Here is a 21323-nt window from a genome sequence, read left to right as displayed (position 1 = left end):
CTGTAGATGTTAACTTGTAGCTCTGTTTTTTATTTGTTTTATTTATTTTAGCTAATTATCTTGTTTATGGTTTGATTTTTTTGAGTGAAAAATAAATAAAATCCTTTCTTTAGTTGATGTTCATGAGCAGATTGTCATACATGCCTCTGTCATTTATCTACAACAAAGATCTATCATTTTAAAGTGCTGTGTTCATCTGTCAACAACATTTGCTTAAAATTTTGTAAACACTATCTCACCAAATTTTTCATATAATATGAAGAAATCTAGAAGTGATCGGACTGAAGAAGTTGTGGTTAAAGAAATAACAACTCCGGATGGGGAAAATGATATTCTTACAATTCGCCCTTTAGGTGCTGGTCAAGAAGTAGGTAGAAGCTGTGTTCTGCTTGAATTCAAAGACAAAAAAATTCTTCTTGATTGTGGAATACATCCTGGTTTGAACGGAATCAATGCGCTTCCCTACGTTGATCTTATTGAAGCCGAGCAGCTTGATTTACTCTTGATTTCACATTTTCATCTTGACCATTGTGGAGCTCTTCCATGGTTTTTAACGAAGAAAGCTTTCAAAGGTTAGTTTCCAGATTTAATCGAAAAATTATTATTTAAGGAACATTTTATGTAATAAATGTCTTTTTGTCTCAATGTTACAGGGAAATGCTACATGACTCATGCTACTAAAGCTATTTATCGTTGGCTACTGGCTGATTGTATCAAAGTATCAAATATTTCCAATGACCAAATGTTATACAATGAAGCTGATTTAGAAGCGTCAATGGATAAAATTGATGTCATTAACTTTCACGAAGAAAAGGAAATAAATGGAATCCGTTTTTGGTGTTATAATGCTGGACATGTTTTAGGTGCTGCTATGTTCATGATAGAAATTGCTGGAGTGAAAGTTTTGTATACTGGCGATTACTCTCGTCAAGAAGACAGACATTTAATGTCAGCTGAAATACCTGCTGTTCGTCCTGATGTCCTTATCATCGAATCTACTTATGGAACGCATATTCATGAAAACAGAGAACAGAGAGAAAATCGATTTACAAGTGTTGTTCATGACACTGTAACACGAGGTGGTAGATGTTTGATTCCTGCTTTTGCTCTTGGTCGAGCTCAAGAGTTATTGCTTATTCTTGATGAATATTGGGCACTTCATCCAGAACTCCAGAGTATACCTATTTACTACGCTTCATCATTAGCCAAAAAATGTATGGCTGTTTATCAAACCTACATTCATGCAATGAACGAAAGAATTCGTCGTCAAATTGGTATCAATAATCCCTTTGTTTTTAAACACATCTCAAATCTCAAATCGATTGACCACTTTGAGGATGTCGGTCCTTGTGTTGTTATGGCTACTCCAGGTATGCTTCAGAGTGGATTATCGAGAGAACTATTTGAAACTTGGTGTTCCGACTCTCGTAATACTTGTATTATTGCTGGTTATTGTGTTGAAGGAACACTTGCAAAGCAAATTCTTTCAGAGCCACAAGAAATAACAACTATGAATGGCCAAAAAATCCCAAGAAACTGTCAAATTGAATATATTTCATTCTCTGCTCATCCCGATTTCAACCAAACAAGTGAATTCATTCGTGCTCTTCGCCCTCCTCACATTATTCTCGTCCATGGCGAAGCGACAGAGATGCAAAGATTAAAATCGGCGTTGATTCGTGACTACGAAGACGAACCATCTCCACCAGCTGTGCATAATCCACCAAACACCGTTGGAGTCAAGCTATATTTTCGCGGAGAGAAAATTGCCAAAGTTATGGGCACTATCGCGAAAGAGCAGCCTCATCCTGGTAAACAGCTTTCTGGTATTCTTGTTAAAAGAAACTTCAATTATCACCTTTTCGATCCATCCGATTTGCACAAGTATACTGATCTCAACAAAAGTATTGTTAATCAACGCTTAAGTTTACATTTTAATGGAAATTTTTTCGAATTAACTACGATCCTTAGTCAGTTCAAATGGGAAATAGTCGAAAGTGCAAACAACACCAAAGCAATTAAATTATTTGATCACATTAAACTGATGCACAATGGTGAAACAAATGTAATTACACTAGATTGGGTTGCTAGCCCAGTACATGACATGTATTGTGATGCTTTAATCGCCTTATTGGTCAAACATTCCACACCCAAGAAAAGCTCAGATGAAGTAAAAAATGACGATAAAAAATCAGGTCCAAATCAGAATTTCCTAATGGATGCAATCAAAGAGATGTTTTCATTGGAAAACATGCAACCTGAGTCAAGTAATGGACAAGAAAGATATGCAGCGGACGATGAAGTTTATTCATTTATGGTAGATGGTTCATTAACTAAAGTCTCTTTAACCAGGAAAGAAATTATTTCATGTGAAAATGATAAAGTAAGGACCATGCTTAACAGATTATTTGGCTGCCCAGCTGCAGCAACAATTAGCTGATGACTACTCTAATTGTTTTCACCGTTAGATCTCCATTTCTCCCACACATACTTCATTTTGTAATTTAAAAGTAATAAACAATTTTGTATAGAAATTGAAAGTGTCAAAATTTATTTGTTAACATGTTTCACAGGTACAAAATAATAAGATAAGACAAACAATGTAATGAAATTAAGAATTAGCAATCAACGTAATCAAATGTTGTATCCAATGGATTGAAAGTCAATAGTAAGCTGTTGACAGTTATTTCATCCGTAATAAGGATAGGATCCGCTCTCTGTAATAAATCAAAATTAAGGATCTAATTAAGTAAATTAAAATTTAGGTTTCAATGAATTTTCTCAAATCAGTCATAAACTGTCTTACCGTAATTATCGACACTGTATTGAGAGTATCTGGAATCATCATCATAACCACCAATATTTCTCATCAATAGTTGAGCTCTTCGTTGTTCAATTGGACTTAATGGTGGAGCATAAGGGTATCGATATTGATTCATTGGAGATTGAACCATATAAGGTGATGTTTTGCCCGAATAGTATGGATATTGTTGTTGTTGTATGTCTGCAAGTGATTGAAATTAAAGTTTGAACACAAAACATGTTTAAAGAAATAAAAACAAATCAAAAGAGATTCAATTTTAAACATGAAATGTACTTACATCGATCCGATTTGAAGCCACCTTTTTGTCCAACAACCAAACCAACAGCGAGAATGAAAGCTAAAACAAACTGAAATTGATGTAAACATTAATGTTAGTGAAAATGTTTACAAGATTTACCTCACTTACCAATGGAGCTTTGAACATCATGATGAATTGATAGTGTTTGGTTAACAATTGATTGAATATAAATTTTGATGTTGACTGTTTGGAGTAGATTATGATTATGATGAAGAGTTGACTGTTTAAATTGCCTTTTATATATGAAAAATGAAAAGCAAAACAAGGTTTGTAAACATCTTCATTTTCTTGCCAGTCCAATTGTCCTTTACCCATTGTTTTGTTCATTTATCATGTTTCACCCATTCTTTGACCACTCACCATGAATGATGGACAATTGGTTAAAATTACTTTCAAACAGTTTAGCCTAAGATGTCATCAACTACCGAAAAATTGGGCTTAACAATAGAAAAAAGTGAAAATGATTCCTAAAATCATGCTGAGTTTTACCATATCCAGGATTATCCGATAATTTGACTTCACATTGAGATTCAAGTCTCATTTGTTCCTACAAGGCCATCATTACGATTGGATAACATATTTGATGAATAAATTTTTTCCAGATTACTGTTCAGTCTTCTCATTACATGATGAAATAAGGTCAATATTGTTGCGTCTTTCGTTTGCCTTTGAAGAAACAATCAACAAACAGTTGGATTCTTGGTGTAAACCTAATCACCAAATGTAGCTGAAAACAAAATGATCATCAAATGATATTCTGAATAAACACACAAAAGAAAGTATAATCTGTTGATTACAAAAAACAGCATCTTATTAATTTCTACATGTAAACCAATCGATCTAATCAAGGTTTATTCAGATTTTTGAAAACAAAAGTAATTTGATAAATGCTTATATTCACCTTCAACTTGCCTGTAATACAATAACATTTAATGGAAAGCTTTCGATGTCTCGAAATTGTCTCATAATTCATCACTTTTCGTCATTGTCTTTACAAATTGTGAACAGTTATGATTAAGTCTCTGATTTATTTGTAAAATTTTCTGTTTTTTCTTTGGTTAACCAGTTCATTTTGTGAAAGCTTGAAACCCAATCAAGGTAAGTCATTCTTAATACTTTCATTAGTAGTTTTTTTGAAAATTTGAGGTTTGAAATTGAAATATTTGTCGATAATTTTGTTTTATTAGGTGTTCATTAAAAACACAAAAATTACCAAAATCGATACAAAACCGTGATCATACAAATTTTAATTTGTTATTAGTTAATTTATTTGCTTGAAAGTCTTTAGGCTAAAGGAGTAATTGCAAAAAATTGGATTTCAGTGCGATTTTCGGTTAAACTTGTGGCTTCGAGTGGCCGTAAGAGTTAGAGCTGAAACTTATCGTCGATAAAAATAGTTGGTACACATCAACAATTGTGCACTTTTTTCAATTCATTGCCAGTTCTCTTAATTTTGGCCATTGGCTAAAAACTTTGAGCCTCAGTATTTCGTGAATGTTAGCACCTACAGTCATCATTCTCTGACTAGATTAGATTTTATTATGTACATTCAATGCATCGGAAAGATATGAATTCTTGATGAAATAACGATCGGTAAAAAAAAATCCAAAAATTAAAATCTTTAGCTTATGTGAAATTGATAAGATTCGTCTTGAGATGAAAAACCTTTCTTTAAGCGAGCTTTCTCGTTCGAGTTTAAAGTTAACCCTTTGTTGATTGCAAGGGAATAAAATTGAGTTCATTTTTACAATTGAAAGGTTTCTCTTGTTAACAATTGGGTTCAAATTTGAAAATTTAGGTCTCCTTTTGTACAGTTGAGGCACCAGATTTTTTCAACGAACTCTTAGCTATTTACTAAAATGATTCATATTTTTCCACCTTCTTCAAGATATTATAAATTGTGGTTGAATATTTTTCAAAATTGCAATCAGTTCATGAATAATTTCGCTTTTATATTATATATTTTCTTGGTCACAATGTTACGACAAGTCTAGGTGTAATTAAGAAATTATGGTTCATACTATCAAATACAAACAAAAAAGTCAAAAGATTAAAGTATTAGTTTATAGAGGCACAATTCAGCTCATCAGGTTTCCATTGGCAAAAACATTATTTGGATCCACATAATTTTTGATTGCTTTCATCACTCCTAAACCTGTATCGGAAACTGTCTCACGTAGCCACTTTTTACGGACCTTTCCCACTCCATGGTGATGTGAAATACTTCCACCACAAGCGATAATCTCATCTCGGGCTGCATTCTCAATGGCATGATAAATGTCAACAGGATCTCCAGTTACACCTTCCAGATAGTTGAAGGCAAAATAAAAATAAACACATGCTCCACAATCATATGTTTGAGTGATGCGACAAGTAATTAAAGCGGGCTTTTTGATTCCATACTTTTTCACTTGACGAGTAATACAATCTTTTACATTGTTACAAACATCCAGACATCTATCCCAAGGAACGGATGTTTCAAAAGACTCGGCAACAACACCATAATCAAGGCCGATATCCTGTGTTAGTTATAAGGGGACAAAGTAAAACAAAAAGCTCAATAAGATTAAATAAAACAAGGATCTGAGAAACGGAAATAAATACAATCATTTTTCCATCATGTTAAATTACTGTGAAATAGTATATTTACAAACCCTGATGTATGCAATAACAAAGGTTAACATGTAACCAGTTTTACCATTTTCTTCGCCAGCAGCCAGGCCATTATTTGATGCTGATATATCTAATAATTTATTCTCCAGAGTTTCAACCTCCTAATTGGGATGATAAAGAAATGTTAACCAATTTAATATATTTTGAATATATTTGTACTGAAGTTGTCACAAAATTATTACATTTTTATCTTGGTAATTGAAAATAAACACATAAACGTACCTCGATAGTACCCTCCATTAAAATGGTAGCCACGCACATTTCATCGACTCGAAAGCCTTTCAGTTTGGTTATGTACAATTTTTTGAAAAAATTTTTCATTGAAATCCATATTGAATCTGCTTCAGGTTTCAATGCTTGACCTGTGCAAAAAAAGAGTTAATTAGAAAAGCAAAGTTTTTTTTGTTATAAGATTGACTCGCAACAAATTATCAAATGCACTACAAAATTCCTTATAATAAAGTTTGTGTGAAACTCGGCATTATTGTAGCTTCAGACTACCTCATGTAGAGAGTTAATCGGAAACTGTTAGCTGATTATTATGGGTTTAAGCAACAAAAAGTGTTTGCCTGACACAATTTCCATAAGCTTTGAATTTATTGATCTGGGAAAATTAATGGCATAATGTACATCAGAGGAAAAGGATTAGGTGATTGGGAAAGGATTATAAATATTGGGCTATTGAAAGCATTTGACTTGACTAAATAAAGCAAACCAGATAAATAAATGTAAACTTTGAACTTGGATGGGTTCTTGTTCACCAACTCACCAAAAATAAATTGTTGATTGTCCATTAAACGAACAGAAGCAGGCTTTAGCCGTTGTCGGGCAACTTCTCTCATGAATTTATAGCCATCTTCAAAACATGGAAACACAATTGAATTGTACCTTTTACATTCAGGCAAAGGTCTCACCTTAAGAGTTACTTCTGTAATGACTCCTAAAGTACCCTCTGAGCCCAATATAATGTGATGAATGTCAGGTCCAGATGAGATTCTTGGTACATTACAGTTTTTCTCTATAGTTCCAATAGAAGAAACCATCCTAACATGGATAAGTAAATCTTCAATGTTCCCATAAACATTTTTCTTCATACCAGAAGCTCGAGTAGCCACCCAACCTCCAAGAGAACTGAACTCAAATGAATCAGGCTCATGACCGGTACATAAATTATATTTTGCCAATTGTGCTTCCAAATCTTGACCAATAATTCCAGCTTCAGCATGAGCAGTTAAATTAATATGATCAATCCAAAGAATCTTATTCATTTTAGACGTATCTAAAGAGACGATCATTCTCTTCTCGTTAATCGGACACTCCAAAGCACCAGAGACACTAGTTCCTCCTCCATAGGGTATAATGACAACATCATTTTTATCGGCTACACGAACCAGTTTAACAACATCATCGTGATTTCTAGGCCAAACAACTAGATCTGGTATTCTTTCTAAGGTCCCTTTTTCTCGAAGTTTGAAAATTTCATGGAGACAATGTCCATGGGAACGGAATAAACGATCCTCCGGATCAAAAGAAGTCTTTATATTAATGAATTTAACATCTTTCATGAAAGATTCGTTAATTATGGGTTTGGCAATATTTTCTATATCAGGTTGACACTATGAATCACAGGTAGGGAAAAATGAACACACAATTAGATACTCGAGATGACCGAATGAGATAGGATTGTGAATCAATAGGAAAACGACAGCACATCTGGTCTATTTTACTATTAATAGCAAGACTTAAGAGGTAAGAGGGAGAAATAAACAAACCTGGCTTGTCAATTTATTGCTAAGATCAACAGACAATGTTGACTCAACCCATTTCTTGAACAATGGAAGCTTCCTGTTACCGATTTTATAACGATCCCCAGTAAAGGTAATATCATGACAATTTGGATCAACTGTGAATCCAGAGTCCTTGTAGCCCCAGCCATTCCACTTGAGTAATTTATGTCTACAGAATAGAGGATTGAAAAATAAAAAGATAGTAAGAAAAGAAATCTAAGCCAATTGAATAAAAATGGTGAAACAAAGGAAATTTAATTAATTGAAGTAGTCGAAATTGATAAACAGCATTGAGTTTAAATTGCAATCATGTTTAAAAACAATTAGATTTTAAGTAAGGTAAAAAAAGGGGAAAAACAAATTTTTACCTCTTGTAGGGCAATGAACCGTTTTCATTGGTATCTTTTCCTGGTATTGGTTTCGACTTTTCTAACTGGATGGAGTTATTAGTGGCGATTGAATGTGATGATAATGAAGAGGATGAGGAAGACGGCGACTTGATTAAAGGTTGTGGTGACTCTAATTCAGGACTGGTCTGTGATGATGATCCATAGGATTTACTATTACAGTTAACATGGCCCGAAATTGCTGTTAACCGTTCTTTAGCTGTAGACATGCTTGATACTGTTAAAGTAAAACCGATGTTAAAACATTTGAAGACTGGTTGATGAGGGGGATGATGATGAAGATGATAATGAATGAAAACAAGAATTGAAAGAAAAGAACCGAACAAAATAAAGGAAGAAGATAAAATGAAATACGAAAGAAACAAGAAATAGACAGAGAGTGAGAGACTGAAAGAAAAAAAGAGAGAGAGAGAAAATTCATTACATTTATTATTGTTTATTATTTATTATTTGGGTGTGCGCGGTGAGAGTTGTAATTTATTGTTGGTTGTAAGGTCTATGAGCATGATTTTTATTATAATAACAAGCATATTTGCAATCTGTTAGTCAAATTTGTTTGATTCACAGAGACATTAGATTTAATTTTACATTTACAATTAATATTGCAACATTTTGTTTTTGTCATTTTGATGAACATTTCCAGTAAACATTGGTTTGTTCAATTGACTGAAATAGCGGACTTTTGTATCGATTTATTTTGTTATTTTCAATTTACTCCGAAAGCCCAGAGAAACAAAAAGAGACCATAAAGAGTAAAATTAAAAAGGGTTGAACGTAAAATGAAAATGGTGATAAATTGAAAGGAAAATGATTTAACTCGAAGGGTGATGAAAGGGAAAATTTTGTAATTGCATGACTTGAATTGAACAATGAAGTTGAGATGAAAATGGGAAAATGGCCTAGAAGAAGCAAATTTAAATCATTTCCTTAACCAATAAAAAAAACTTGAGTTTTGGATCATTTTTGATTTCAACTGGAAAGTTGTAAATATACAAAATTAACAACAATGTCATCCCATTTAGTATCCATTCAGGTTGAATGGATAAAAAATTTTCATCACAAGAAAATTACGATTTAATAATGGCATAGAATGACTTAATTTTCCCTGATGAAAAGAGGATCAACATTTGATTTGCTTCTTCTTTAATCTCTCTAAATGACGTCTAGATTGGTCTTTTGGTTTAGTTTTTTTTTGAGAAATGATTAAAATGATAATTTGCTTTTAAGTATGTATTGATTACTGATGAGTTGAATAATAATGATACTGTTGAACTGCATCAGCATCTTCATAAACATCCATTGGATAAAGATCTTCTGCTTGTACTTGAATTGAACCCGATGTTGAGGCACAAGAGCTTTGACCGTCATCGGAATGATGATCACCAGTTCCATTATCACCAAAGCGACCCTTGAAAATTGGACTCCATGGGATAAAGAATGAGGTTGACAGGGTTGATCGTCTAGAACCAGATCGAAGGTAACCCGATGCACCAGACGTTCTTCCACCATTTGTGGCTCCACCATTAAACAGAGAAATGGCCATTTTCTGGTTTTTAGGTAATGTACCATAATAGGAGCCAGAAAATGATGAGTTATGAAGACCTAATTGTGACGAGGTTCTTCCAGAAGCTCCTGTTTTTGTTTTCATGGGCACTCTAAGGTATATTTTGAGCTTACGAACATAGAGGCACATTAAAATGACCAAAGCGGAAAGAAGATTGGCACAGACTATGGTTAAATTGCTGTGTGATTGAAATAAAGGTGAATAACTTGCTGCTAGAATCCAGGTTGACCAGATGAGAGCAATCAACAGACAAGTTGAAGCTATCCAACGAGGTTCACGATAGTTTTCAACATTATTCCAGGTGAAAAGTGAGAAAATGAGTGTCATTAAAGTAAGTATAATAAGATAGACCAAAGAGATTAATGATTCGGTTCTTATTAGGTTACTGTTTGATGCTGGCCATGAACAGGTATTCAAGTCAAGATTGGGTTTCGGTGGGATAATGAATAACCAGATACCAGTGATTAATATTTGCAAGCTAAGTAATAATAGGGCAACCATAAGAACTCGCATTGGAGTGGAAAGACGCAGTTGTTTGGCAGATCCAGTGTCACCTAGAGTACTGTAACGACGTATATTGAGAACCTTGACCAGTAGAGAAGCCAAGATGATTGAATAACCAAAAGGCATTCCAAGACGACGGAGAACACAAACAGTGAATGATGAAGGAATGAGATATGCAAAATTTACACAGAATAACATGATAACTCCAACCAGGGTAAGATAACCAAGCATGGTTGTACCCGAAGTGGCTGGGAATAAAAGGCGGAAATAAAGGGCTCCCATGATTATAATGATTACTCCTAAGGCTGAGATAACGGCTAAAGTTAAATACCATCCTGCGGGTATATTAATTGCTTCAAATCGGGTATCCCAATTGGAGGTTGTCTCATCATAACCGGATGATCCTAAGCGATGAGCATGAGATGAATGATCCGATTCCCAAGCACATCGAGCATAACATTCTGAATCAATAGATGTGTAATTGACGGAATCACCTTTAAGAATTTCAAAACGTGTGAAAGATGTTGATCCGGATGAATCTAAGGTTGATGCTGGGGGTGAAGGTGATAAAAATGAAGAAGAAGAAGATGAGGTTGAAGATGATGAATTGTCTGATGGAACCAGGCGTGATTGACGTATTTTGATGCATCCTTGACAGCCAGATGATGGACATGGTGAGGGTCGGTAAATTACATGTGGATCAATAACTTGCCGTTTACCAGTTGCCGAATCATAAGCAATCATATGTGAATAACGTATTTCAACAGGATAGTTGAAGTGTAACTTGGTAATGGCCAAATGTATCCAATCTCCAGTCATGGGCTCCTTTGATCGACCTAACCGAATCTCTCGCAATTCTCGAAACGTTTTATCTTCAACCCGTAAATCACCCAAATAAACAGTTTCAAATTCTTTACGAGACATTTGAGTTAAAGCTGGACACAGGCCGGGTTCACCTTTACATTTGTTGAACCATGCAGCTCGAAGCCCTTGAACCAAGATGAACAATGTATGGATCATTGGTGTGACTTGATAGGCACGCCAAAGCATTGCCAATGGTGATTCACTTTGATTAAAAGGCAACGATTGTTTGTTTTTCACTTTCAACAAGTATTCATCAAGCCAAGTGTATTCATTAGAGATTCTCGAGTTTTTAATTAATTTCCAATAATTTTCGAAAGGTTCAATTGTTCCTGGATAAGGTGAAAGAGTGAAAAAATTGACGGATTTGTTGTGAAAGGGAAGCAACAGCTGAGGATCTGGTAAAGATGTGAATAAAAATTGGTGTCGAGATACAATTTCAAGATTGGCTGCCATAATGGTAAATAAATGTTTAACTGAAGGTTCATTTGCAATAATCAAAATGGGTACATTTTCAGGAATTGAAGAGACCATCGTTTTAATTATTCCTAAGTAGCTTAGAGATTCGTCTTTTGTTGATGAAGTGCGAGGATCATCATGAGTTTCAAAGAGATTCGGATTGGGTAAACCAGAAACCATTGTAAGGCAAAAGTTATCTTTAAGAGAGGCTTGACCCAAGAGTTTCAACGTTTGAAGTGAATGTTCATCGATTGAATGAAGGATGGCAACTTGAGTCCATTTTAAATCACCAATGGCTTGAGTTAGAGTTTCCGCAATCATTTCAGGTGGAATGAAAAGGTTAAGGTTAAGTAGTACAATTGGTAAATGATAGTGACGAGTCAAAGCCATGATCCGGTGATCCTTGGAAACACCAACCATATCAATGAGCGATAGCGAGTTAAGATCAATCGGAGCATCGTCTAAACAATTATCTGATCCTCTCTCCAAAACTGGATAAATTTTGGTAACATAATTGGTTGCTAATTCCTCATGATTACAGGTATCATAAACTCTCATCCCTGTTGTAAAAGAAACCAGAAAAGTGGGAAAAAAAGAAAACAAAATTAGAACCAAAGTAAATTTGCTATTTTCCCCAACAACTTACCCAATTTGATACCAGGAATAAGAGATGATTTAATAGGATATCCATTGAGATATCCATTGTCTTTATTAATCAATGATATTAACCATCTCATTGATTCAAAAATTATTATCGATTTCTCTTTGATCTGACCACATCCATAAATACCTTGGTCAGAGGATTCATGGACATCCAGTAAACTGGTTAGATAAATATCTGAATCATCTCCAATTATCTGGATTGGAGATGATCGAGTGTAGGGTTTACATTCCTTGATTGTAGTTGATACAGCAAGTTGACTAAAGCTAACTGTCCAAAGGACAAAGGTGATTAATAGGGTAACCCATGATTTCCACGAAATATCCATAAACTCTGAAAATAGAAAATAGAAAAAGAAGAAAATTAATATTTCTGACAAAATTAACTATTGATTAGGGGCATGATTAAGACATGATTAAAAGACGTGATTATGTTGGGATAAAGTAATACATAAAATTGGATTGATGGTCAAATTAAAGCTAATTATATATTGTAAACAAATAATGTTGAAATGAGATCAATTTGATTGTATCAAATTAATGATGTTAACAACTGGTACCATAAAATGAATCAGATCAATAAGATGAAATACAATATAAAACGGATATAATTTGACCTTTTTTGATTGCTCTTCTTTACAATCAAATTTAATCAGGTAAAAAAGCTTGCATCCAATATTAGGATATATTAATTTTACAAGGATTCATCTAAATCCAGTAAAGCAGCTAAACAAGTGATCAATCAAAATAAGGTTTCTTGATCATTCTAATGATACAATGTAATTGACCGAAACAACATCAAATCAAATGATTAATCATTAAGATTAATGAAACAATAATTTGATGGCAAAATAACAATTAAACCATTGAAACTCGTTTCAACTTCCAGACATCTTAATATTTACAAATCTTGCCATGAAATTCAGCGATTATGTTGACCAGAAACAAGATTTTCCTACTTTTTTGGTGAAAAGAAAAATTGAAAATTAAAAATTCAAGTAAATCATCTAATAATTGTTTAAGAAGGTAAAACAATTAAAATTTTAAAATAAAATGTGAACCGTTATAAGCATGCAATGTGTGTGAAAGATTGAAAAATATTACAATCAATTAAAGCTCAATTATATGGTTATGAAGGTGCAAAAAAAAGGTGAATTAGCAAAGCAAAACATAGTCAGTAATCAACTTTCAACAATCAACTGATCACGATGTTGACGATCTGGTCAACCAGGTTAACCAGCTTTTTTATCAACTCACATTTAAAATCTCATTTCCGAGTCTCAACATTAAATATTCAAAATTGTTTAACATTCAAATGTTACAACATGATCATGATAAATCATGATTAAAAACCTGGTAAACCTAAACAATACAAAACGTTTGTATATCAACAACAATAGCTGTTACCCTGTAATCAAAAAAACCTCTATGATGTTGATATAATTCATCTTGAAACTGGTTAACCTGATTGGATTTCATTTTTTTGGGTTTCCTTCTCAATCGATACTTTGAATTGTTGAATATTCAAACTGTTTCTTTAATCAGTTGAAAGCCAGTTGAGTTAATTGATTGACTAAGGCAGGAGAGTAAATATTAAAATGAATATTCAGGCTGGTGTTCATATTTAAAACAATTACTGGCGATACAATTTGACACTCTCTTATTAACTGTCAACAATTAACTTTCAACCCAAATGAATGGAAAATTAAATTTTTTGGAAATTGCAAGAAGAGAGAAAAAATAAACAGCAAAATGTTGATAATAATAAGTTGGTGAAGCAATTAATAACAGTTGAACCGTAATATTGATTGAAGTGAAACTGATGTTGAAGATAAAAAATCATGAAAAAGCAAGTTAAATGATATAAATTATCAATTTTCACAGTGATAATCAAGTTGAAGTAAATCAATGAAATGATTATTTCATTTCACAGAAATATCTTGTAATGGTCAACATTTTAATTAGCTAATTATAGTCAAATAAAGCAACAATAATTGCAAGACATTAAGGTTAAAGGGGAAAAAGGTAAACCATAAATAAAGGTTTAGAAGGCAGCAAAAAAAAGTGAATCAATTTGTTACCATTAAAGGGTCAGATTAAGGTTGATTAAGGATTGATTAAAAGGTAGCAAAAGCAGATGAAAATGCTTTGAAAGATAATCTCTACAACAATCATGTTCATCATATCATGGCTAGGTCATCATGAAACAGTTGATGATCTTGAAAAAAATAACAGCTCAACATTGACAATTGGAAAAAGAGGAAAAAAATATTCCTTAAAATGATGAAGACAGGTTACAGGTAAAAGTAGGAAAGATAATTATTTCAACTTGTCAAGCAAACTTGGATAACTGTATTTTGACAATGACAATTTGCTTCCGTTGAGCGTTTTTTTTTGCACCATTATCTCAATATCGGTATCAGGCTAGTCAAGAGTGACAGTGAAGTTGTGCTAAAATGATGACAATCTTATTTTTTTGTCGCAAAGTCAACTAATCAATAGCTTTTTTAGGGTTAAAGTTGACTGTTGCCTTGAGTCTTATTTTACAAGAGATACTCACGAAGCTGGTAAGGTTACCAGTTTTTTTTGTGCACAACCAGACACTCTATCTGCATCACTTGTGATAAACATAATTATGATCATCATCCATGTTTTGTTTGTAATATACATATAAGTCAATGAGCCGATCAAGGTGAACATTAAACAGTCTACCTTTTAAACCTGTAAACGTTATAACAACAATAATTTACGCATCAGATGATTAGTTTGTTATGCAAAATTTTGAAACAATTTTGGTGCAACAATCTGTTGATTGAAATGTTTCTGTTGACAAATTGAATGCTATTTTTGAAGCCATCGATGGTCTGGTTTTAGGATTACAGTTTAAGGTTAAATTGAGGTTTAACGATCAAATGTAATTTGTTAAATTGGTTTTTACGATTAAATTTTGAGGACAACTTTGAAGGTTGATTAAGGTGTGTGTGTGTGTGTGTTTAACTTGGATTTGTTACAATCTTTGCTAACCATTGAATATATTGAATAATTTGAGGGAAGAAGAAGAAAAAAATAAAAGTAATTTTGGTTGATGATAAAGGTAATGGTTTTGATACATTAATGATGGTGATAACAATAGGAACAGATTGACATGAAATTTGAAATTGTTCAATCAACAAGGTGAGGCTTTACTCAATTGTTGAATCATTTTCATCGTTTCTTTTTCGTGATCATTCACCATTGTGTTCATGAGAATGATGAACACAATGAAATGAAAAGTGAAGATGAAGCAAAAAGAAGGAGAACATTTTTGATGTATAAATAACAAATGGAAATGTTTTTCGAGTCATCATCATGTTTGCCTTTTTTCCATCATGAAACAGAGTAAATACAGGGAAAAATATGAAATGTAAAAATGGTGAAAAAGAATTGAAAAAGAATGGAAAAAGAAGCAAAAAATTGAAGCTTTGGATGTGAAAAGCTAAGTGAAAAGATGAGTGAAAATGTTTCAAAACATGTTGTGTGAACAAAAAAGATGAATAAAAGTGTAAAATCTCATACTGAAAGACAATAGACAATCATAATTATGATGATGATGGTGATGATAGTTTTCATGGTTTTCATGGTTAACTTGATGAAATGATCTTTAAAATATCTATCATTTGTATTGTTACAACAATCAACATAAAGGTTTCCAATGTGAACCAAATACACAAATGATTATCTTACAAATCAAAGTAAATCATTTCCTTAATTTTTCATCATTAACTGTTGCTTTCAACATTTTCAGTTTACTTTTTTCTCCATTCAAAGATTTTCTCAACAGATTTTCAAAGATTTTCAACTTATCCTGAATAGTTTGATATATTTTCCCAAATGGCAACAATTTACAGAAATAAATCGGTTAATCTAGTAACAATCAACTTGATTGTTAACAGTTGAAATACTAAATTTAAAGATTCCCAGGTTTTATCCTGAAACATCTTTTTTTGTTTGTAAAGTGAACATTTTCAAAATTGAAATGATAACTCTTCAAGTGACGATGAAAGGATTCAATTGATGATTAAAATTGAATATCAATAAAACAATTTAACTATCATTTTGGGTAAACATTTCTTTCAATTGTTGTTAAATGATTAGTTTAAATAAGTCTCTAATAATTACTTTAAATAGCTTGAATATGCCTGTAAATTGTGTCCATCATTTGGGTCTTTAAATAATGATGGTAATAATGATGATGATTATGATGATTACAATGAAGGCTGAAAAATTGCAAGTTAACAGTCAATAATGGTGATGGATATAAATGTTATTGTTAGCAATCAGAGTGATGATTGTTGTTTGGTAAATAAATGTGCTTCAGTTTATAATAGGTAAATGAAAGGGCAAAAATGACATTTTGATGAGTTGATATAAAAATGAATGTTAATATATTAACTGGTCAACCATTGAGCACACAATTGAAAAGTAAATACAAAAATTAAATTGTTATGTTAATGTTAAACTGATTGGGTAAACAGAAAGGCTTAATTGAACAGTAAATTCAATTTAAAATTGATATTGACCTGAAAGTCGTGCAAACAAGACAAAATGAATCTTAAGATGAACCTAAAGATGAAGCTAAAGATGAATCTAAAGATGAGTCCAGCGATTAATCAAAAGATGGTAAACCTTTTGAAATGTAAATTTAAGATTTTTGGGTAAATTATTTAAAGCTTGGACAGTTGATTTTGACCTGAAAGTCGTAATGAAATCTTGAAAGAAAATGTTGAGATTCAAGTTTCACCGGCGTTCAATTGTAGTCAATGGATGATTTTTCAAAAAACAAAACTATTATGAGAGTTAAAGGCCTTGAATAGCATTTTTTTGTTTTGTTTTGTTTTTCTCGTTGGTTCGGGTAAAGGGGTTTAGTGACCTGATGATAACCGGCTTGACTACCAAAAATTTTCAAGGTGGGTCTGGGTGAGGGAAAGATAGATAAATGTTAAATCAAGTGGAGATTGAATCGGAAAGATTGGCTGGATTGATCACAATCATTTGTTTCTCCTGTTGTTTGCTTGGGTGAGGCTACTGAAACAATTTATTAAAATGAATTTCAATTGTTGTAATTTGTAGAGTTTCATTCAAATGTTTAATCGTTTCAAATGTAATCAACGTTAATCTGACTTTTGTTTCATTGCAATTGGATTAGTCTTTGAAACATTGCTATACTTCAAAAAGGATATAAAAGGTTGATAATCAAAAGAATGGTTAAAATGTATTTGATTGATTATCACGATTAACTTCTTGATAACCTGAGGGTAACTCAGGATATTTGCATGTTAAATAACAATTGTTTCAATTTGCTCAACTGTCTATATTTGTTAACAATTTTGTCCAAAATTTAATTTCCAACTCTTGACTTGAAATTGAAAGATGTTTATGAGCAATTTGGGTTTAACTAATGATGTAAAGCTATGTAATGGTTTGACGGGCTGGGAACAATTAATGTTAGTGTTGAGTGTTGACAAGTCAATGTTAGGCCTTAACCATAGGACTGACCACAATTAAGGGTTTGTCTGGGAAAGTTGAGTTTGTCAAGAAAAAGGTTTCATTTGATTAGGCCAGTTGTAAAGATAATTATTATTAATTAACTTTCACGAGGGAAGAAGTAATTCAAGTCTAGAATGGTTATTAAAATGAACAAATGCAAGGATTCAATTTTGATTCATTGGTAATGAACTTAAAAGGAGATGGCAAGGTTGATGTGTAGTTATGGACATGGCAAGGTTTGATGTACAGGTATTGTCACATAAAAGGTAAAAACAATGAGCTAATGGTTGTGGAGGCGATATTGTTTTTTGCGCTTCTTTTGCGTTTCTTGTCATAAGTAGCTTTATGACAAGGATGGTGAGAGGATGAAGAAGGTAACCAGAAAAAAAAGATTTGAGTGAAAGTTGTCATGTTGATGTCAACCTGATGGATGGACCAAGGCACATCAACCTTTTAAGCTTGTCCTGCAATTGAATGAGGGACAGTTGGAAAGATATTTTCATCAATTTTCTTTGTCTTCATTTTCATCTTTTCATTCTCACCAAATCCTTTCAACAAATTTCAAGGATAATCTGTCTTTTTTGTTGTTTCTCAGTTTCAAGTACGTTATTTATATCATGATTAGATGTAAACAGTAAATCAAAAGATAGCCATTTGAAAAGTGTAATATCTTTTTTTGGTTGCGTTTTGTTGCTTCTTGTATTATACTTCAATTGAAATATAATACAACAAAAAGAGTGATGATACGAGATTGAGTAAGCAGCAAAAAAAGGTTCAACAATGAATTGAACGGACAAACAAAAAGGTAAACTAGGTTATCTTCATCGATTTCAACTGATACTGAATCTTGAAATGAAGATATTTCTGAAGGAGAATCAAGAAAAAGCTTAATTCATTGATGGCTAAATTGTACACAAAGTGCACACAAGATTCATCTTGTCGTCTTTCAGTTTTGCGCTGAAAAAATTGAAACTCAAGTCTGTTCCATTTTTCCTTAACGTTAATTATCAGTCTCAATTTAATAAAGTGACAAACTTTCATTAACTAATTTACTTTGATCAGTAATGAAGAGAGTAAAGGGGAAGAAGAAGAAAAAATCAGATTAAACTTCTATTAAACATGAACTTTGAAAATAAGTCAATATTGAAGTTTAACTTGTTTTTCAATTGAAATTATTAATAAATATTGTAAATGTGCAATTGATTGGTTATCAAAATGAACTAAATAAACTGATTAATTTGCATAAAGGATAGCAATAAAAAAACAAAAGCTACTCTGAAAATTGAAAGGTCATCTTGGTAAAGGATCAATTCATGAAAACATTAAATGCTCAACTGATAATGAAGATTTTTTTGACAAGCAAAACCTTGTCAATTGACTTGATCAACATTGAATTGTTGAAAAGTCAAAATAAGGACAATATAAGTTTAATCAAGTTTTTGCCTTGCAATTGAAATGGCTAGTTTGGTATGGTAATTGGTTGGTTGTGTGTTTAGTCTGTACATATTTATAAATATACAACAAAAAAAACAAATGAAAGCTATCAGCTGAAAACAAAGTAACTGTCCATCGCATTTTGGACAGTTTGGCTTCTACTTTTTGTCTAACTGGACTACCTTGTCTCAACCAGACAATCAATACAAATCTTTTTTTAGGACAACCTTGCCCACTTCCCGGATGAAGTTTTTGGCTGGAAAGTAAGCAAGCAAAGCAAGTGAAAAACGTCAAAAATGTGAGATCAAGTCTGTTTTTAAGGAGATTTAGATAACCCAGTGAATTGTAATAAACAAATGATATTATTACCAAAGAGACTGGTGATGTCGATGATGGAGTCATACACAAAATCCTTTTTTGATAAATATCCAGTTAAAATGAGATGAGAGATGAACACAGGTTGACACAGAGAAACATGCCATCCAAATGAAACCAGTGAATTTGGTAAATCAAAATTGGTATTTCCTTGATTTGGTTACAGAGTTACACACGCACAGCTTTATGACATGGTTAGGAAAGGTAAGAAGGCAAGAAAAATAAAAGAGAACAAGAAACAAAAACAAAAAACAAAATACTGTAAATAGCTAAGGTGATGTTGAAAAGGATGATGGTAATGGTGATGATGCTTGATGCTTGATGGTGGTGGTGGTGAAGTTGATGGTGAGGTTGATGGCGATGTTGATGGTTTGTGAAACTTAAATCAATTGACTACATCAGGTAGGAAAGTTGTTTAGCAAGTAATCTCAAGAAGAAGGAGAGAAACTAGTTGGACTCTCTCAACGTTCCCCTTTTTTTTCCAATCTTTTACCTTGTCTTTTTTTCTCTGCTTGCTTCAATTGTATAGTTAACCATGGAATCTAAACTTTACTTCCGTTCATTAAACATATTCCATGTAGAGCATAGACCATCTAATATTTGTCCTTTTCCTCTTGCTTTTCACTTGTGTGTCGACTCTTGCATCCAGATGAAATGTGTGCAGCTTCTTCTAGACACTGAAATATAGAAACAGAAAAGAAACAGAAAAGATATTAATAAATATTAAAAATATTGATGAGTAGTTTTTATATATTTCGGGTAACTTACAGTTCTTTTCCAGTCAAGATTAAGGTTTCTTGAAATAAAGTAAACTGGTTTGGTAAATCTCCTCCAGCTTGCTGTAGTTGCTGAATATAACAACCTCGGAAATTGAGTTTGTCCTAAAATGTTTCACTTAAAACGTCAACTGGTATGTTAATCATTTACCGCTTTCATTAAACTTCTCACAAATTATCGGAAATATCAGGTTAGATATGGGTAATAACCAATAATAATAGGAAAAACAAATCAAAAGGTTGGTAACTTGCTAACCATTGAAACGTTACTTGTAACACTAGGGTTAGTTGACGCTTATTGGCTTCTCTAGAGCTTTAATCTGGAAAAAGAGACGAAATGATTAGACAATGTTGCATATTTTAGTTTGTAATTATCAATCAGTAATGAATATTAAATTGGTTGGGTTGAATCAATTATGAAAATAGCATTTGTCTCTGGTTTACATCGTTATGGTATAAAAAATGTACCGTAAAAGCATCAGCTGTGAAGCTCAACCTAGCGTCACTTTCAAAACAAGACGGAACAGGTTTCTTCTCGGTTATATTTACAAATGTCTGTAATGTTAGATAATTTTACTTACCTGTGTGTTCAATTCCATGTCAGGTTCCACTTCGATTCACACCTTAAACGATTAACTGTGAATTAAAAATGATTCCTGTGACCATCAAAAGCGCAACAAGTTTTCCTTACATAAACATTGCCTTTCCATTTCTTTGATGCCTTCAATATAAAGACTTTTATTTTTTGCTCTTTCAATTTTCAGATTATTCATTCAAATTAATCAATTCAATGAAAGCAGTTTATTTCCTAGTTGAAATAGCCTCAAGATTAAACTCAATGTCTTGTTATAGTCTTGATTAATCTCAAGTTTTGCATGAAATGTTGAAAAAAAATCATGTTTACAGTTTGAAACAAATTTTTTAGTCTATTTTTAGTTTAATGTTTCAATTACATCAACATTTCATACCAGAATTGCTCTGAGCAAAATCTTTCTGCCAGCAAATTGTTTAGACAAAAACAGTTTATAATTAATTGTTGACCCTTAGTTTTTAAGTTAACTACAATAATTTGTTTGACTTGATTGAGAGATTTTCAATTTTTTGTAGAATTGAGATTTCATTCAACTTATGATTGAATTTTCAACCTTAACCATGACCAATTGATTCAAACTCAA

The 21323-nt window shown here is 32.5% G+C and overlaps 4 protein-coding genes across 10 annotated transcripts; 1 reads left to right on the top strand and 3 right to left on the bottom strand.

The window, feature by feature from the left end:
* Position 1: 1 nt before the first annotated feature.
* Cpsf73 (cleavage and polyadenylation specificity factor 73) lies at positions 2 to 2534 on the top strand. The gene is made up of 2 exons (XM_015935065.3): positions 2 to 572; positions 654 to 2534. The coding sequence occupies exons 1-2, from the start codon at positions 257 to 259 to the stop codon at positions 2438 to 2440; spliced, it is 2103 nt and encodes a 700-aa protein (XP_015790551.2). The 5' UTR covers positions 2 to 256; the 3' UTR covers positions 2441 to 2534.
* LOC107367366 (uncharacterized) lies at positions 2522 to 3321 on the bottom strand. Of its 2 annotated transcripts, none has more exons than XM_015935066.3 (4): positions 3231 to 3321; positions 3102 to 3171; positions 2807 to 3004; positions 2522 to 2717 (listed from the first exon to the last, which is right to left on the bottom strand). In XM_015935066.3, exons 1-4 carry the CDS (start codon positions 3249 to 3251, stop codon positions 2689 to 2691), a joined length of 318 nt encoding a protein of 105 aa, XP_015790552.2. In that variant the 5' UTR covers positions 3252 to 3321; the 3' UTR covers positions 2522 to 2688. The 2 variants fall into 2 exon arrangements, with proteins under 2 accessions (XP_015790552.2, XP_015790553.2); XM_015935067.3 differs by having other exon boundaries at positions 2562 to 2741.
* Positions 3322 to 5053: 1732 nt separating this feature from the next.
* On the bottom strand, positions 5054 to 8406 carry Agps (alkyldihydroxyacetonephosphate synthase). Its single transcript, XM_015934996.3, has 6 exons — positions 7951 to 8406; positions 7568 to 7751; positions 6565 to 7411; positions 6018 to 6157; positions 5777 to 5896; positions 5054 to 5641 (listed from the first exon to the last, which is right to left on the bottom strand). Exons 1-6 carry the CDS (start codon positions 8196 to 8198, stop codon positions 5201 to 5203), a joined length of 1980 nt encoding a protein of 659 aa, XP_015790482.1. The 5' UTR covers positions 8199 to 8406; the 3' UTR covers positions 5054 to 5200.
* Positions 8406 to 20851, bottom strand: LOC107367304 (uncharacterized). 6 transcript variants are annotated; one of them, XM_015934995.3, is made up of 6 exons: positions 20730 to 20851; positions 20141 to 20468; positions 19866 to 20049; positions 19367 to 19554; positions 12024 to 12371; positions 8406 to 11937 (listed from the first exon to the last, which is right to left on the bottom strand). In XM_015934995.3, the coding sequence occupies exons 5-6, from the start codon at positions 12364 to 12366 to the stop codon at positions 9227 to 9229; spliced, it is 3054 nt and encodes a 1017-aa protein (XP_015790481.1). In that variant the 5' UTR covers positions 12367 to 12371; positions 19367 to 19554; positions 19866 to 20049; positions 20141 to 20468; positions 20730 to 20851; the 3' UTR covers positions 8406 to 9226. The 6 variants fall into 6 exon arrangements, with proteins under 6 accessions (XP_015790481.1, XP_089126605.1, XP_089126606.1 ...); XM_089270479.1 differs by having other exon boundaries at positions 19367 to 20049; XM_089270480.1 differs by lacking the exon at positions 20730 to 20851 and having other exon boundaries at positions 20141 to 20608.
* Between the last annotated feature and the right edge of the window lie 472 nt (positions 20852 to 21323).

The sequence above is a fragment of the Tetranychus urticae genome, chromosome 1 (genome assembly GCF_039701765.1).
Source record: "Tetranychus urticae isolate SD_2017Ah chromosome 1, NJAU_TeUrti_SD_1.0, whole genome shotgun sequence".
NCBI classification, from domain to species: Eukaryota; Metazoa; Arthropoda; class Arachnida; order Trombidiformes; family Tetranychidae; genus Tetranychus; species Tetranychus urticae.
This window is presented reverse-complemented; position numbering and strand designations above follow the sequence as displayed.

Bases quoted from the DNA above. Each gene is read 5' to 3' on its own strand.
- LOC107367366 (XM_015935066.3), bottom strand. From the start codon at position 3,251: ATGATGTTCAAAGCTCCATTG. The intron at 3,005-3,101 runs GTAAGTACATTT...AATCACTTGCAG, and splicing joins TGGCTTCAAATCGGATCGAT to ACATACAACAACAACAATAT. The intron at 2,718-2,806 runs GTAAGACAGTTT...GATTTATTACAG, and splicing joins ATACAGTGTCGATAATTACG to AGAGCGGATCCTATCCTTAT.
- LOC107367304 (XM_089270479.1), bottom strand. From the start codon at position 12,366: ATGGATATTTCGTGGAAATCATGGGTTACCCTATTAATCACCTTTGTC. The intron at 11,938-12,023 runs GTAAGTTGTTGG...CTTTTACAACAG, and splicing joins TATTCCTGGTATCAAATTGG to GGATGAGAGTTTATGATACC.
- Agps (XM_015934996.3), bottom strand. From the start codon at position 8,198: ATGTCTACAGCTAAAGAACGGTTAACAGCAATTTCGGGCCATGTTAAC. The intron at 5,897-6,017 runs GTACGTTTATGT...CATCCCAATTAG, and splicing joins TAATGGAGGGTACTATCGAG to GAGGTTGAAACTCTGGAGAA. The intron at 5,642-5,776 runs GTTTGTAAATAT...TAACTAACACAG, and splicing joins TTGTTATTGCATACATCAGG to GATATCGGCCTTGATTATGG.
- Cpsf73 (XM_015935065.3), top strand. From the start codon at position 257: ATGAAGAAATCTAGAAGTGATCGGACTGAAGAAGTTGTGGTTAAAGAA. The intron at 573-653 runs GTTAGTTTCCAG...TCAATGTTACAG, and splicing joins AACGAAGAAAGCTTTCAAAG to GGAAATGCTACATGACTCAT.